The 14,695-nt window shown below is 40.4% G+C and overlaps 1 protein-coding gene across 1 annotated transcript; it reads left to right on the forward strand.

The window, feature by feature from the left end:
• Nucleotides 1-13,103: 13,103 nt before the first annotated feature.
• Nucleotides 13,104-13,816, forward strand: LOC149847837 (ethylene-responsive transcription factor ERF011-like). The gene has a single exon (XM_090009612.1). It carries the CDS (start codon nucleotides 13,208-13,210, stop codon nucleotides 13,652-13,654), a length of 447 nt encoding a protein of 148 aa, XP_089865738.1. The 5' UTR covers nucleotides 13,104-13,207; the 3' UTR covers nucleotides 13,655-13,816.
• Nucleotides 13,817-14,695: the final 879 nt, after the last annotated feature.

Below are 14,695 nucleotides of genomic sequence, written 5' to 3' on the forward strand. Positions count from 1 at the left end.
AAGACACTACAAATCGCTATAGCGATTTGCGGAAGACACTACAAATCGCTATAGCGATTTGCGGAAGACACTACAAATCGCTATAGCGTTTCGCGATTTACGGAAGACACTACAAATGCTACAAATTGCTGTAGGAAAGCCCGATAATACTACAAATCATTGTTGGAAGGCCCAAAAAAAATTTGGTCCGGAGGGCGCTGCCCCCCGAGCCCCCCGCCAGGGGCACCCCCCCTAGACCCCCGCCCGCTGATAATACGGCTGTGTTCGGGGATCCGCGCCGGGGGGGAGCCCCCGGACCCCCCTCCTGTAAGGGCAAAAACTCTAAATCAGGCACACAAGTAGAGAGAGAAGGGAGAGAGAGTGAGAGGGTTGGTGTTTATGGCCTTCTCCAGGAGGAACCCTTTACCTCTCTTGATTTCTTCTCTACAGAGAGAGAGGGTTTTACAGTGTTTTACGAAGAAGGAAGAAGAAGAAGATGACGATGCAGCAATGTAGGATCGTCTGTTGGATGTACACAGAAGTAGAGAGAGAAGGGAGAGAGAGTGAGAGGGTTGATGTTCATGGCCTTCTTCAGGAAGAACTCTTTGTTTCCCTTGATTTCTTCTCTAGAGAGAGAAAGGGTTTTACAGTGTTTTACAGAGAAAAAAGAAGAAAACATGTTTGTCCTTTTTTTGAACAGAAAAAGAAGAAGACTTTGAAGAGTCAACATCATCATCGACTTTCTGGATGGAGGACATGTTTGTCCTTTTTTTGAACTATTTGTTTTTTCTTTTTTGAATGAAAGACATTTTTGTCATTTTCTCAAACCATCACTTTATGAGAAGAATAGCAATAAAGGGTACTTAAGTCTTTGCAACAACACCAGAGTCCGATGCAAAGTTATGTCAACATACACAGGAATACGAGCCCCATGTGCTTGTATACGTGGTGCTCATTCAAAGCCCCGAACACAGACGTGGGATTAAGTGAATCATCGGGGGGGAACATATAACCTGCTTTGTATTCTTTCTGTCACAATTTTCATGTGTTTTCTCCCATGCTTTGGTAAATTTTACAAAAAAAATCATGATTTTCAAGAATGGCCTTTTTATTTTTAATTTTTTTAAAAATAGATATTCTGTTGCTTCTGTTTAATGTTAGAAAATGTACATGCTTTTAAATAAGCTCGACTTGGTTCTTCAAAAGCTCAAACCCAAGCTGGAGTTGGAACTAAACAAGCCCAGTTTGAACAGCTCAAGCTCAGCTCATTCAGTTTGTTTACCATGCCTGTTTTTTGTCTGCTTAAATGATTAGTCCAATGTGGTCCTACTTTTGCATTGGCTGGTTTTGTGGGTCAATATTAAGTTAAAATCGATCCTGTAATGGGTTTGGATGTGGACATATATGGCCATGTTAGTGATCCGACCCAATCTTGGACTTAATGTCCAACACTGATCCCATGCACTAGTAGAAAAAAACATGCTCCCTACACATGCATGTGGTGTCAAAACAAAGAAATGATTGTGCGTGCACGCGTGCACACATATATATATATATATAGAGAGAGAGAGAGAGAGAGAGTATCATCAAACACTTCACACACACACACACATATAGAGAGAGAGTATCATCAAACACTTTGATGATACATCCAGAGGCGGAGCTGGGGGGCAGGACTGGGCTGTAGCTAGGGGTGGCAATTTCTGACACGACCCGCCAACCCGCCTCTTAGGCGGGTTCGGGTTGGGCTTAAGCCAACCCGTTTAATAAACGGGTCGACCCGCGTAACCCGTTTATTAAACAGGTCGGGTTCGGGTTGGGGGTATGCCAACCCGCCAACCCGGCTGACCCGTTTAATAAACGGGTTAGGCGGGTGGGTCAACCCGCCAACCCGACCCGCCAACCCGACCCGTCAACCCGACCCGCCAACCTGACTACCTGCCAACCCGATCCGTCAACCCGCCAACCTGACCCGCGAACCTGAAAACCCGTTTACCCGACCCAACCCATTTATTAAATGGGTTGGCGGGTCGTGTCGGGTTACCCGTTTATTAAACGGGTCGGGTTCGTGTTTGACACAGCTGACCCGTTTAATAAACGGGTCAGGTTCGGGTTCAGGTATGCTGACACGCCAACCCGCCAACCCGACCCGATTGCCACCCCTAGCTGTAGCCCAGTCCTGCCTCCCGAAACAGTTTTAAAAATATTTTTTTTTTAAAGCCCAGCCCTGATTCCATATGAAATAGATTTTTGTCCATTTTTTTAGCAAAGTCCTAGCCCAGTCCAGCCCTGACTGCAGCAAATAGTTTGATTTGTCCATATGAAATAGATTTTTATTAATAATTGTAGCCATTTTTTATTTTATCTCCAAAAAAAAATTTGGGGGGCGCCCGAACGCCCGACTATCACACCATTTTTTTTTTTTGCTACTCTCTCCCCCCCCCCCCCCCCCCCCCCCCTCACATGAATCCTAGCTACGCCACTGAATACATCAGATGCTTTTCTGCCATTGATCACACAAGATCAGAGGCAAAACGTCATCAAATGTTAAAAAATGCTTTGGCGCATTTTTGGACAGCCGCTAAAAGCGATTTTTCAGTCCAGACCTTTAGCGGTGGTTGTGACCACGGCTAAAGGTCAAAAGCTTTGAGAAAAAGGTAATGTTAATGCTATGATGCTCCAAGAGCACCAGCTGGAAATTATAGTTGTAGGTTGCATCTTCTCAGTCATTCTTATATATGTACTTAACATGGATTATTTGATAGGAATTATGTTTTTTGAACATGAAAATAAACATAAAATTTTGATACATTGTGAGCCATTTGATTTTTGAAGATCATAAAAAACCTGCATGTATGTTATATTCACATTATCCAAAACTTATTTTTCACTAAATAATGATTATAGATTATATCGGTAAGGTCTGATCAACAAAATATGCTAATTTTTTTTTTGAAGCTTTTATTGGGTGAGAGTAGGTACTCCTTGAGAAACCCTATATATATATATATATATATATATATATATATATATATATATATATATATATATATATATATATATATATATATATATATATATATATATATATAGCATTACATGGACAGGTACCGACCCATTAAGAATGGGATCTGATGGGGTCGGATTGGATCAGGATTGATCTAAAGTAAAAAATAATAATTTATTTTTTTAGGTCAATAGAAAATCCTCCAATCACAGACTGGCAGGCAACCCGCAGCTAAGACTCATGATGTCCTTCGTCTCCCTGTGGTTTTCAAACCATGGTCATCTCACAAACCACAGTTGCCCTTAATCAGGAAGCCAAAGCCCTCGCGGGGAAAGATAAAGTCTCATGTCTTACTGAACCATGAAAGGTAATATAAAAGTTTATTTTTAAGGATTATAGATAATATAAAGTTAAAATAAGTGAATTTAACGTTAAGCATCAATGAAACCTACAAACAGGATGAGTACAAAAGCACAGTGGTCAGTGGGCCTGCACAGACATGTTGCCATCAACACCACCACAACCCATAAAGGCGTGGCCCATACACTGCACAAGAGAATTTGAACGAGATAGAGACTTAAGCCTGCAGAATATGTGTGCTGGTTCCAGCACAATATGGCCTAACCGAAAGTATTTGATACTATTTTATTTCCTTTCCCTAAAAATGGAAGTAAGTATTTGGAAGCTTTTGCAGAGGTGTATTTGCAATAAATTGGAACTATTTTGTGTTTTTTCTTGAGAAACTAAAAGCTAAAAATAGAAAATATTTACAGTAAAAAAATATAAATTCATTATATTGTGATAATATATCAAAATATTTGAAATATATGAGAAATTTAAAAAAACCATGCAACCATATTGGAATTTTAACGGTTTATGAATGTCTCACAGTAATATCGTAGGACTTTCAAAATCTCCACGTCATCTGTGACTATGGCTTGTGTTTAGGGTGTCAATGGGTCGGGTTTGGTTCGGACCCAGGTGGAACCAGACCTGTCCCCAATTTTTGGGTATGGTATAGAGTCCAGACCAGGTCTAATTGAACCCATCATAAGAAAAACCATACCCAGACCCAATAAGAACTACATGAACCAGACCAGAGCCATACTCTATAAAATAATAGTTTTTTATCATTTTTACATTGAAAAATTGTGGGTCTTAATCAGAACTCGGATTGGACTCGGGTCTGGTATAAAATTTTACAAACTATACGCGGATCCATGTATTAATCGGACCATCAGGTCCGGACTCAAGTCTTCTTATTTATCACCATACCCAAATCCTATAGGGTTTAGTACAGGTCGGGTCTGGGTAAACCCAACCCATTGACACCCTACTTGTGTTGGGATGTTGCAAGTTCAAATCCCAATGGTATAGTTGTATAACTGGTAGGGGTCGGCCTAACCCCAGCTTTCTATGTCGAAAAAAAAAAATATTTATAAAGTCGGCATTTGTATAATGACAAACAATTTGAATGAGAAAAAAACTATATGCTAGGCAGTGTGACAAATATCGATGCTATTGTGAAAAATTGTAAAAAAAAAACATGAAAAATCGTAAATAATACAGGAGAGTCTCAGATCTAGCTGGTCCTTGTAGTACTGGATATGCTAAAAATGCGTATTATCTATTGGCTTTAATGTCAAAAGGTAAAATGGGTTGGATTAGACCCAGGACCGAGATTTTGACCGGATTCTATCCCAGATCCCACCAAACCGACCATATCTTTTTCCATATCCGTCCTGTATTTCGATATATAATACCTGGATCCAACAATATGGGTCTGATTTGGTTCAAACCAGGTTAGAACTCGCTGTGATTTGCATCCCTATTAAGCATTGGGTCAATGCCCACGTCCAAACTCCTAAACCTGGACTTGGACTTGGGTTAGTCGGTTACAACCGTAATCTGAATCCAACTCAAGTGCAGCATATGTTATGTGTAAATTGATAGGGAAAGCAATAAGATAACCTCATTTATATTCGGCGCAAGCATCTTGGATCCAAACCGGTCCATAACCTATCCAGCTTGATTTTGAGAAGGGTCCAACAAAGTTGGAGACCAACATGGATCCGGAACTCACATATGCTACTGTTACCTTAATCCATCTTAGGCCCATCAAATGGATCCATTGGGTACAAAACCGGCCAAAGATGGACCTGGCCCATGGAGCCACTATCTATAGGTGCTTACGTTGAGTTAGAACCGATCCATGGTAAATTTAAGCCCAGACTCAGGCCCACCACGCACTGGCAACCCATATAATTAGTGGGCTCAGTGCTAATAATATGCCATTATGGGGTAAGCGTAGACCACACAACTTTTAATTTATAAAGTTAGATGGGCATTTCATAAAAGTGATAATTTAGTGAGTATTCGTATACTAGTTATGGTTTGCTGGGGAGTTGAGAAATTTTATGATTATTTAACAGGCGTCAAAATCACATGGTTTCACAATTAAAGGGTTCACTATATATATATATATATATATATATATATATATATATATATATATATATATATATATATATATATATATATATATAAAATATGTAAACCAGCAAAATATATAAACTAGCATTAACCAAGATTTTCATAAAGTTTTTTGCAAATTTAATTCTGCAGATGCATTCAGCATGGTTCATTTGCTTGGAATCGACTATTGTAATCTAATCAAGAATTGTGATTTTGTAGGATTGAAAATTTATGAAAATTTTGAACAGTTGATTTTCAAGCCTTTAAAGATTTTTTTTACGCATCATAATCGGATGATGTAAAAGTTTGTTTCTATAAAACAAAGCATCTAGATCACATCTGTACGGTGAAATTTTAGAAAAAAACTATGAAAATCTGGCTGCATGTACATAATTCGCTGGTTTACATATTTCAATTACTATACATATATAAAGTAAAATAAATAAAAGTGGGTAAAATATGTAAACTTTTTTTGAACCAACATATCTCCAAATCAACGGTTCATGTGCAATCCCTTCTTTCATCTTCCCTTCTTTTCCCTTTCCCCTCCCTCCACTTTCCCTACCTCCACCTCCCATTCATCCCCTCTCCATTGTCAGGTCCGCCTCTGCCTCTGTTGGATCTCCAACAGGAACCGCCCATTCTGATCGTCGCTTGGCTCGGACGGACCTCCACCTGCGACGTTGAAGGGAGACATCTCTCTGACAGTGGTGGAGGGTGGTGCTTCAAGTGGTGGGCTCGAACGATGGAAGGGGCCAGCGGTGGAAAGGCTCCTTGATTTGTATGTTCATTAATGACTACGTCAGCACCACCAACGACGGGATCTTTCGAGAGTTAGCCATCCAATGACGGGAGGTAGAGGGTGAAGAGATTGGGGGCAGAGGGAGAGAAGGGCAAGGAGGCAGGGAAGAAGGGACGGCCAATGGCAAAAAATGGATGGCAGATGGTGACATTGAGGTGATGAGAGGAGAAAGGGAAAAGAAGGGGTTACACGTGAGTCATTTGATTTGAAGATTAAACGACTCTTGTTGGTGCAAACCAGCTAACATAGTTTACATATTCTAACTAACACACATACATATATATATATATAGTAGCATTAGGTGCCTACGGTTGTCTGTTGCTAGCTTTTTCTTTCTTAATTTATAACCTGAAGAAACCACACCCGGCACCAAGACCTGATCGCTTTAACTCAGCCTGCCATACCTATGGTAGTAGTGCTGACAGCATAAAACTCTGACGCTAGGACCTCTGCCCCCAGGGCTTATACTACGCATTAGCTTGCGTAGAGGTGTGAAACCCATGAGAATTGAACCTTGACTGTAATACCCACGCAATTTTTGGAATTGATTTAGATTATCTAACATTTAATTCATATTTACGAGATTTTATATGAAGAATTTGGATCTGGACCTCAGTGGAGATTCAAGAGAATCCACCAACATCAACGTCAGTTCGCACTATTTGAATGAACACATTGGATCCATTGGATCTTAAGTTATTCAGATTTTGATCTATGAATTATTCAGGTCAATCCAAATAGATTTGGATAGGGTTTAGACCCATATTGAAGGTTTAAACCAGACCTAGAAGGGATTTAGATTCATTTGAGACCCAAATGGGTATCCCTCTAAAGTAAAATGAGTTTTGGATTCATCTGAAGACCCAAATGGATCTCATTAAGTAAAATGAGTTTTGGATCCAGTTGAAGACCCAAATAGATTCCATTAAGTAAAATGAGTTTTTGAATCCATTTGATGACCCAAATGGATCCTACTAAGAAAAAGGTATTTTGTCTCAGTAAAATAGGAACTTCGGATCTACTTAGATATCCAATTGGATCCTACTAAGAAAGTAAAACTTTAGATCTAATTGATTCCATTTAAATAAATAAGATTTGGGACCCAAATAATTCTAATCAAATATATATATATATATTAGTAAGTATATAATAAATTGGATTTAGATTTTCTGGTCTCACCAAATCCAAATGCCATCACCTCTACCCTCCCATCAAGCCACCCCTATAGCGTCCTACTTATGACCCTATAACCCCCTAAGTATGACCCTATAGCTACCTTATAGCCCCCTATACCCCTTTCCTCACATACTATGTACCCCCACTTTCTTCCCATGCCTATAAAAGGCACCCCTCCCCTCCCTCACTTTTCACACTACTAAGGGCCTCCCTTCCTCTCATGTTCTCTCTTACTCTCTCTTTTCATGATTTTGGGAGTGACTTTTCCTTAAATTCACAAAATTGATGTAGCTCTCAAGTGTGGAAGCTCGCTATTGAAGAAGTTTAGCATTTTTTGAGTTTTCATAATCTTCAAACAAGGTAAGGTAAATTTACACTAACTCTGGTAATTGTGCGATTCTAAAGGATGGTTTAAAATTCATACATGTGCATGTGTGGTTTTATAAATAAAAATTATATATTTACGTTGAAATTGTGTATTTCTTAATTGAGTTTGTGCCCAGACAGGTGGCTCATGACCTTGTATATGGTCATCTTAATTAATTTGTGTTGGTGCCTCAAAGTGGTGGTTGATAATCTTGTGCTTTCATAATTCAATTTATACATTATTGTACATGAATTGGTGGCCATTGACCCGATGAGCAGTCAATTATATTTAGGCATGTATGATAATAGAATATACTTGATAGAATCAACCCCATTGAGAAATGGTTCGCATGAGGAGGATCCTGTGAGGTTATACATGATGGTCCAATTACAACAGAACTGTGAGGATGTACATGTCCAATACTCGGGAATTCGGTTAAGGCAATTCTGTGAAGATATATTAGTCTAACAACAGGTAGTCTGGCAAGAACGAGCCTGTGAGAAGGTACACTTTCAATAGCAGGGAATCTGACAGGAAACTTGTTTCAAGATACAATATATCTCTATTAAATAAAATGGTTATGAATGATTATTTTTTTGAGATAGTTCATTTGAGAAACTATGGATTTAACTTTATTTCAATTGTTGTAGCATGATTATATGTTGAACTCAGATCAATTATAGACTCTGATAGGAGATTATGATCGAATAAGTCAAACACATTAGTGAATGACACATCATGCCTACTTAGACATCTTACTGATGAAGGCATTATGTTTAATAGATTTATATTACAAAGATTTGATTGAGATAAATAAGATGACGTATTAGTGAATGATGCATCATGCCAACTTAGTCATTTTGCAATTATGTTAATTGATTACTTTATATCATTAAATATGTTATTTGTATTAGCTCCACTATGTGTTATGGTGTAGACCTACTAGACTGTGATTATAAGTTTAGATGAGGATGTGAGATACTGTAATTCATTTTTCTTTTCCATGCATTGAACTCGGATACATGCTATTATTGTGTTGGTTTTGTAATACTTTATTTTTTTTAAATTAAAAATAAGTCATGTTATTTGTATTTAAATTTAAAATAATCATTTTTGTGTATAATGTAGCTTGCTTGAGATTTTGAACCAAAGTTAAAAGAATATTTTTGCTAGTGATTATTCAATTAAAAAATTTTAAATTTCACATATTTTTGCAAGTAGTTAAAAAACTCATAATTGCATTGACAGCTTATCTAGCAACCTAGGCCTCACCACACTATGCCAACCCCCCCTTGAGGAAAGGAGTTGCTAGCTTACTTTAAAGCTATTGTTTTTTATGTTGAATAAAAAGGTGCTCATCATCGACAACTAAGAAATACAGATGCTCAAGTAAAAAAAAATTAAGGGACAAATGATTTTATAACGGATAAACTGTGCCCAAACACACTTTTATAGTCAGATTAAGTAATACATGAGAAAAACTCTTCAAAAGCCCGATGAGAAATTGGTAAGTGCGAAATTGATATGTGCTAAATGGGTTTTTCTGCTCTGGTGTTTTTTTTGCAGTTTTGACCCCCATAAATGTGTTGGGCATGGTCGATTACAAGGAATACAAATTACAAGGAATACACACCTGGATCATGTGTTTTCGATGGAAAAAATAATATTTGGAGCCTCAAAAATTTATAAAGATTTTGGAATATGTTGATTTTTTGAACCTACCCATGTGTCTGAATTAAACATTTCAAGAGCTAATGTCTACAAAATCAAGTAAATGTATGACATCTGTACAGTCAGAATTTAAAAAAAAAAATCCTGAAAACTCATTTAGCATGCATCATTTAGCACCTATCATTTCACATCTACCCATCACTAGAACCATGATTACTTAGAAAAGTGGCTAGGAAGGTGCCAATTTTTCTTGACTCATAAAAATATATTTTTTGTCAGAAAAACATGATCCAAGAATCGATTTTCTCTAAATCGAGCATGCTAAACATATCTAACGGTTCAGAGGGATTAATGGGGGCATACAAAAGTCGAGAGAAAAGTACTCTTATGTCATTTCACTGCCTTAATTTATGGATTGCATGCACCAGCGGCTCTTGCTCCCAAATTCTGTAATCATCAAGGCACTTTTGATACATGCTGGTCGGTGGGAAACGGGTTTCGTGTGAAAACAGGGTCCCCCATGTGTGTGTGGCCCTGTTTTAGAATGAAAATGGGGTGCACGCATTTAATATGTGGGCCCTGCACCCACTTTCCTGCAGGGGCATTGGCTTCAGCCCCAATGAGAAACGGTCCTCCTTTCATACAAAAGTGGGTCTCTTTCATAGGAAAGGGAGTGAAACAAATGAGCTGTTTACTGATTTAACTTTTTATGTCAGTTTTCCTTCTTTTTCTGGCTTTTTGTTGGAGCAAGTAGTTGATGGGTAGTGGGAATCGTTATGCAGATTTCCCAACCTAACATTGGTGTAGCATTTTCTCTAAGTACTTTTGGAATCCATCCCTGCCTAAGACTGCTTACCAGTTATTGTTCTTGTTTGGTACTCTTCACTTTGAACCCATAGTGGGAGGTTCAAGGATATTATCTACATTAGATTGATCCAACTAACTAACCCATGTGCACCTCAGATGTAATGTTAATGTCTCAAACGGCATTAGTTACTAGTCTATTCACTTGATGAGGTTTAGAGTGCTGTTATACTGTTCGATATTAAAAAAAAAAAAAAATTCTTGGAGCGTTTGATTCCGATGCATGGATAAGCTTTTATAAGTTTAAAAAAATCAATTTTTATAAAATTTTTAAGGCTCCAAATATCATTTTTTTCTATCCAAAATTCATGATCCAAGCGAATACAATTAGAATTTTGAAAAAATATTTAAAAATTTTCATTGGGTAGGTTGAGCATGTTTTTTTTCTTGGATAGATTTTCATTCCATATTCATTTATTTATTATACCGTCAACAGCTGTTGCCATCGTTTCATATCATTGTGTGTACGGAACGATTTTTATGCGTTCTTCGCCGACCACACCCTCCTCTTCAATTATCAAGGAGAATTTTGACAAAGAAGGGAAGGTGTGCTGGTTCCAACATGGTATATTCATACTGGACATACGGGCTGCGGCCCAACCTGAGTAGAAACCGATATGGGTGGGGTTTGTAAGCTGTCTAGATTCAGTGTGATCCGACTTAATAGAGTCCAAATTCAGTCACTCTTGAAGGGCGCAAGCAAATCCAATTCATTTAAACCTTAACCTTGCTAGGTGTTGACATGGGTCAGATCAGGTTGGACTGGGTTGGACCCACCAGCATCCAATTGGGCACAAGATGGTTCGGCCATCTAGTTTATCCAACTGGGCCAACTATAGGGCTGCACGTTGGGCCGAGCATGGGACAGATCTTTGGGCCTCAGCCCGACCTTTCACTTTGACAGGTTGGGTTTGACCTGGCTATTGCCGATGGATGGGCTGGATGGGTTGGCCCATTTTGTCCCCCTGCCCAAACAGTATTTTCATACGCAGTACTGGTTTGGATCCTAATGATCCAGATCTTTAACCAAATTTTGGAACAAAAATCATGACCAAATTAGTCGGAGAAGTGTCTACAATAGCAACAAAATGGATTTTCCTCTCCACTTGTCTGGCAGGAGCAGTTAGTGCACGTCACCTTGTGTTTGGGACGTTGCAAGTTCGAAGCCCAAATGGTATGGTTGTATAACTCGCAGGGTTCTGCCTAACCCCAGCTTTCTCTGTCGTAAAAGAAAAAAAAAGCAACAAAATGGATTTGGGCCTATCGTATGGAATCATTACTATGTTTCCCCAAACCCAACCAGGCATCCATCCTGTTACTACCTGAACCCGAATTTTCGGGTCGGGTTCGGTTCGGAATCGGGTCAGATGTCCGAATCGACTGCACCCTACCCAAGATGGACCCTGCCGGCTGTCTTAAAAGCCCAATCGCATTACGGTGCTGGAACCAGCAGGGTTGGCCGCAGTGTGGGACGACAGCTGTCTTCATCTGCCACGTAGGATTGCGTGAGCATGCGAAAACTCCTCGTCCCCCCAAACAGACAGACGTTGGACGCTGGGGGGGATGTACCGCTGTCGGTGGGGGATGACGTGTGAACGACCCTCCACGTGGACCCCATCGTTCATCTGCAAGTGCGCAAGTTGGGGCGTCTGAGCACGTTGGTACCTCGGTCGCACGTTTTGGTCGGTATCAAATTCTCAACATTTTCCAAAATTACCCCTGTGTTAAGCAAAACACCACAGAATTGCCCTTTTCTGATCCCAAAGAAAGCCCAAGGTGGAGCCCACAATCACCCAGCCTTACCTACGTGACCTGCTTCTGAAAAGCTACGGACTCACTAGGTTCGATCCTGCGTCTTCAACTCAACGCCTTCGCAACCAATCCGCTGGCAACGCGGGCGACCCCGTGGCTGTAGAATTGGTCAGTCTTGAATTTTGATTTTCAAAACTTTTCAATGGGTGATCCAATTCAGGCTCAAACATGGAGCTGAATCGATCAATTTTATTTTTGAAATTTAAAAATTATAAAAAAAAACCCAGTCTTTTAGGGTGAGCTCAACTCAACTTGAAGTGATAGATTTCTGATATGATAAAACTGCTTCAGGGTTTGAAGTCTTTTTTTTTTTCTTGAGTCCGAATTATAGTAATCTAAAGCTTTTTGTTATATGGGAAAACTTGTTTTTTCAGAAGCTGGTTTAGGAAGCGAGAAACTTTTAGCTTCTCCAAAAAGATGGAAGCTTTGAGAAGCACACTTTTGAAATATGAGAAATTCGATTTTTTAGTGAGAAGCACACTTTTGAAATATGAGAAATTCGATTTTTTAGTGAGAAGCTCACTTAATCCTAGTTTTCTGAGTTGATTCTCTTCTTTAGTGTTTTCTCTCGCTTTTGTCACTACTTCCTGCTTGTTTTCTCCTCAATTCTTATTTTTTAAATTAAAAATTTACATTTTTCATAACAATCTTGCATATTCGTTCTATATCTATTTATATTTGTGTCTACGTAATTTTTTATTTGTGTTTGCTTGTGCTTAGTATTGTTTTTTCAGGTGTTTCTTTTTCATTTTTCATGTGTTGGCGTGTGATCGCTTCACAACCGTGTCCCGCTTTATACTACTATTCAGTTGAAGCCCCGTGGCGTTTATGTAATTTGTTTTTAAAATAAGGGTTAAGTTCGGGGCACCGCCTCTATGATTTAGCCCAGCACGGCACTTTTAAATTGATGATCCCAAAAGTGGAGAGAAAAAAGGGGAGGAAGACGGCAAAGACAGGCGGGAATTGCGCGGTATATTTATCCGATCGTCGCAGATTCAAGGCCCAAACGCGCCGAGAGAACTGAATCGCGACCATCTCTCTCTCTCTCATACAGATGGGGGCCGAGTGTTGCACGAGGACGACGACGCAGGCGGTGAAGAAGCAGAGGGAGGAGAAGCCATACAGGGGGATCAGGATGAGGAAGTGGGGGAAGTGGGTGGCGGAGATACGGGAGCCCAACAAGCGGTCGAGGATATGGCTCGGCTCCTACTCCACCCCGGTGGCCGCCGCCCGCGCCTACGATACCGCCGTCTTCTACCTCCGGGGGCCCTCCGCCCGCCTCAACTTCCCGGACTTCTTCGTCGCTGACGACCTCCCCGACATGTCCTCCGCCTCCATCCGCAAGAAGGCCACCGAGGTCGGCGCCCGCGTCGACGCCCTCGCCCAGCTCTCCTCCGCAGGCGCTCCCTCGCCGCCAGCCCCTCCACCGCCGCAGAAGTCGTCGTCGAAGAAGCCGAACTTGAACGAGGAGCCCACGGATTCCGGCGACGAAGAATCGTAAACGGAGGCCGGAGTGAATTATTCGTTCAAATTTTCTCTCCTTCCCTTCTTTTGCCCTTGCTTTTTATTTTTTTTTCAATATGACACCTGTATTGTATCTCTCTCCCTCTACGGCGTTGCGATGAAATTACGATTCTGCCCTTGGAAGGATTTACAGTGGAAATTTGGATACTTGCTTTTTCTGGGTTTTTCCGGAAAAGATTTTGTTCTTTTTGGAGGAAATCACGAAATTTGCGCCGTCGGAAAGCGGCCTGGTGCAGGTTGTTGCCTTCTAAATCATGCTGGGTGGTTTGGGGATTTCTCACTTTCTGAGGGACAAAAAAGTGACGTAGAGGGCAAAAGTGAAAAAATCTCAGGGAAGCCCCTTTCATTTCAAGAAATTGCGGGGGGCTGGTCTGAGATTTCTATTTTAATTTATCTTCGTTATTAAATAACATAATTACTTGATTAGTCTTCCTTCGCCATCGGCACCGGCCACCGACACCTCTCCGTAATTTAACAGAAAAGTAGTACGTTTTATCCCCCCCCCCCCCAAAAAACAAGCGATCGATGGGAGTACGGTACCTACTGTGCGCGCGTGAGCAGCGGTTGCGGAGTGAGGTGGAATTAAGTGGAAGCGGGAACGATGGCCGATGTCGTCGCAAGTTGGGGTGCGACCGTTTGAGGGCGGTGGGGACGCGGCGCGTGCGTGCGCCCCTACCCTTTCTAGGGCGGGGATGGCGGTGGGTGCAAAATTCCCGTTTCTGAGAGAGAATACACACACACTTCCTAACCACAAATTTAGGCTTTATTTCGGGTCTCATCCTATTTAATGTTAATTTCTTTTTAACCTTTTATTTTTATTTATATGTTTGTCACAAGGAGATAAGATTGATTGGTGACATGTGTACGGTAGAGAAGGGATGCCTAGTCACCTTGGCGTGTAGAGAAGGATAAGGATCCATCTCGTGGTGGTGATGGGATTGGGTGGTCGTCTTCCTCCTTTCTCTTGCACATTCGGGTTAATCTCCTTCACCGATGCACATTGGCTTGCCTTATAAAA

Source organism: Nuphar pumila, chromosome 1, assembly GCF_984573655.1.
Source record: "Nuphar pumila chromosome 1, dmNupPumi1.hap1.1, whole genome shotgun sequence".
In the NCBI taxonomy this organism is placed as follows: domain Eukaryota; kingdom Viridiplantae; phylum Streptophyta; class Magnoliopsida; order Nymphaeales; family Nymphaeaceae; genus Nuphar; species Nuphar pumila.

Excerpts from the sequence above, each read along its gene's own strand:
- LOC149847837 (XM_090009612.1), top strand. The coding sequence starts at position 13,208 with ATGGGGGCCGAGTGTTGCACGAGGACGACGACGCAGGCGGTGAAGAAG.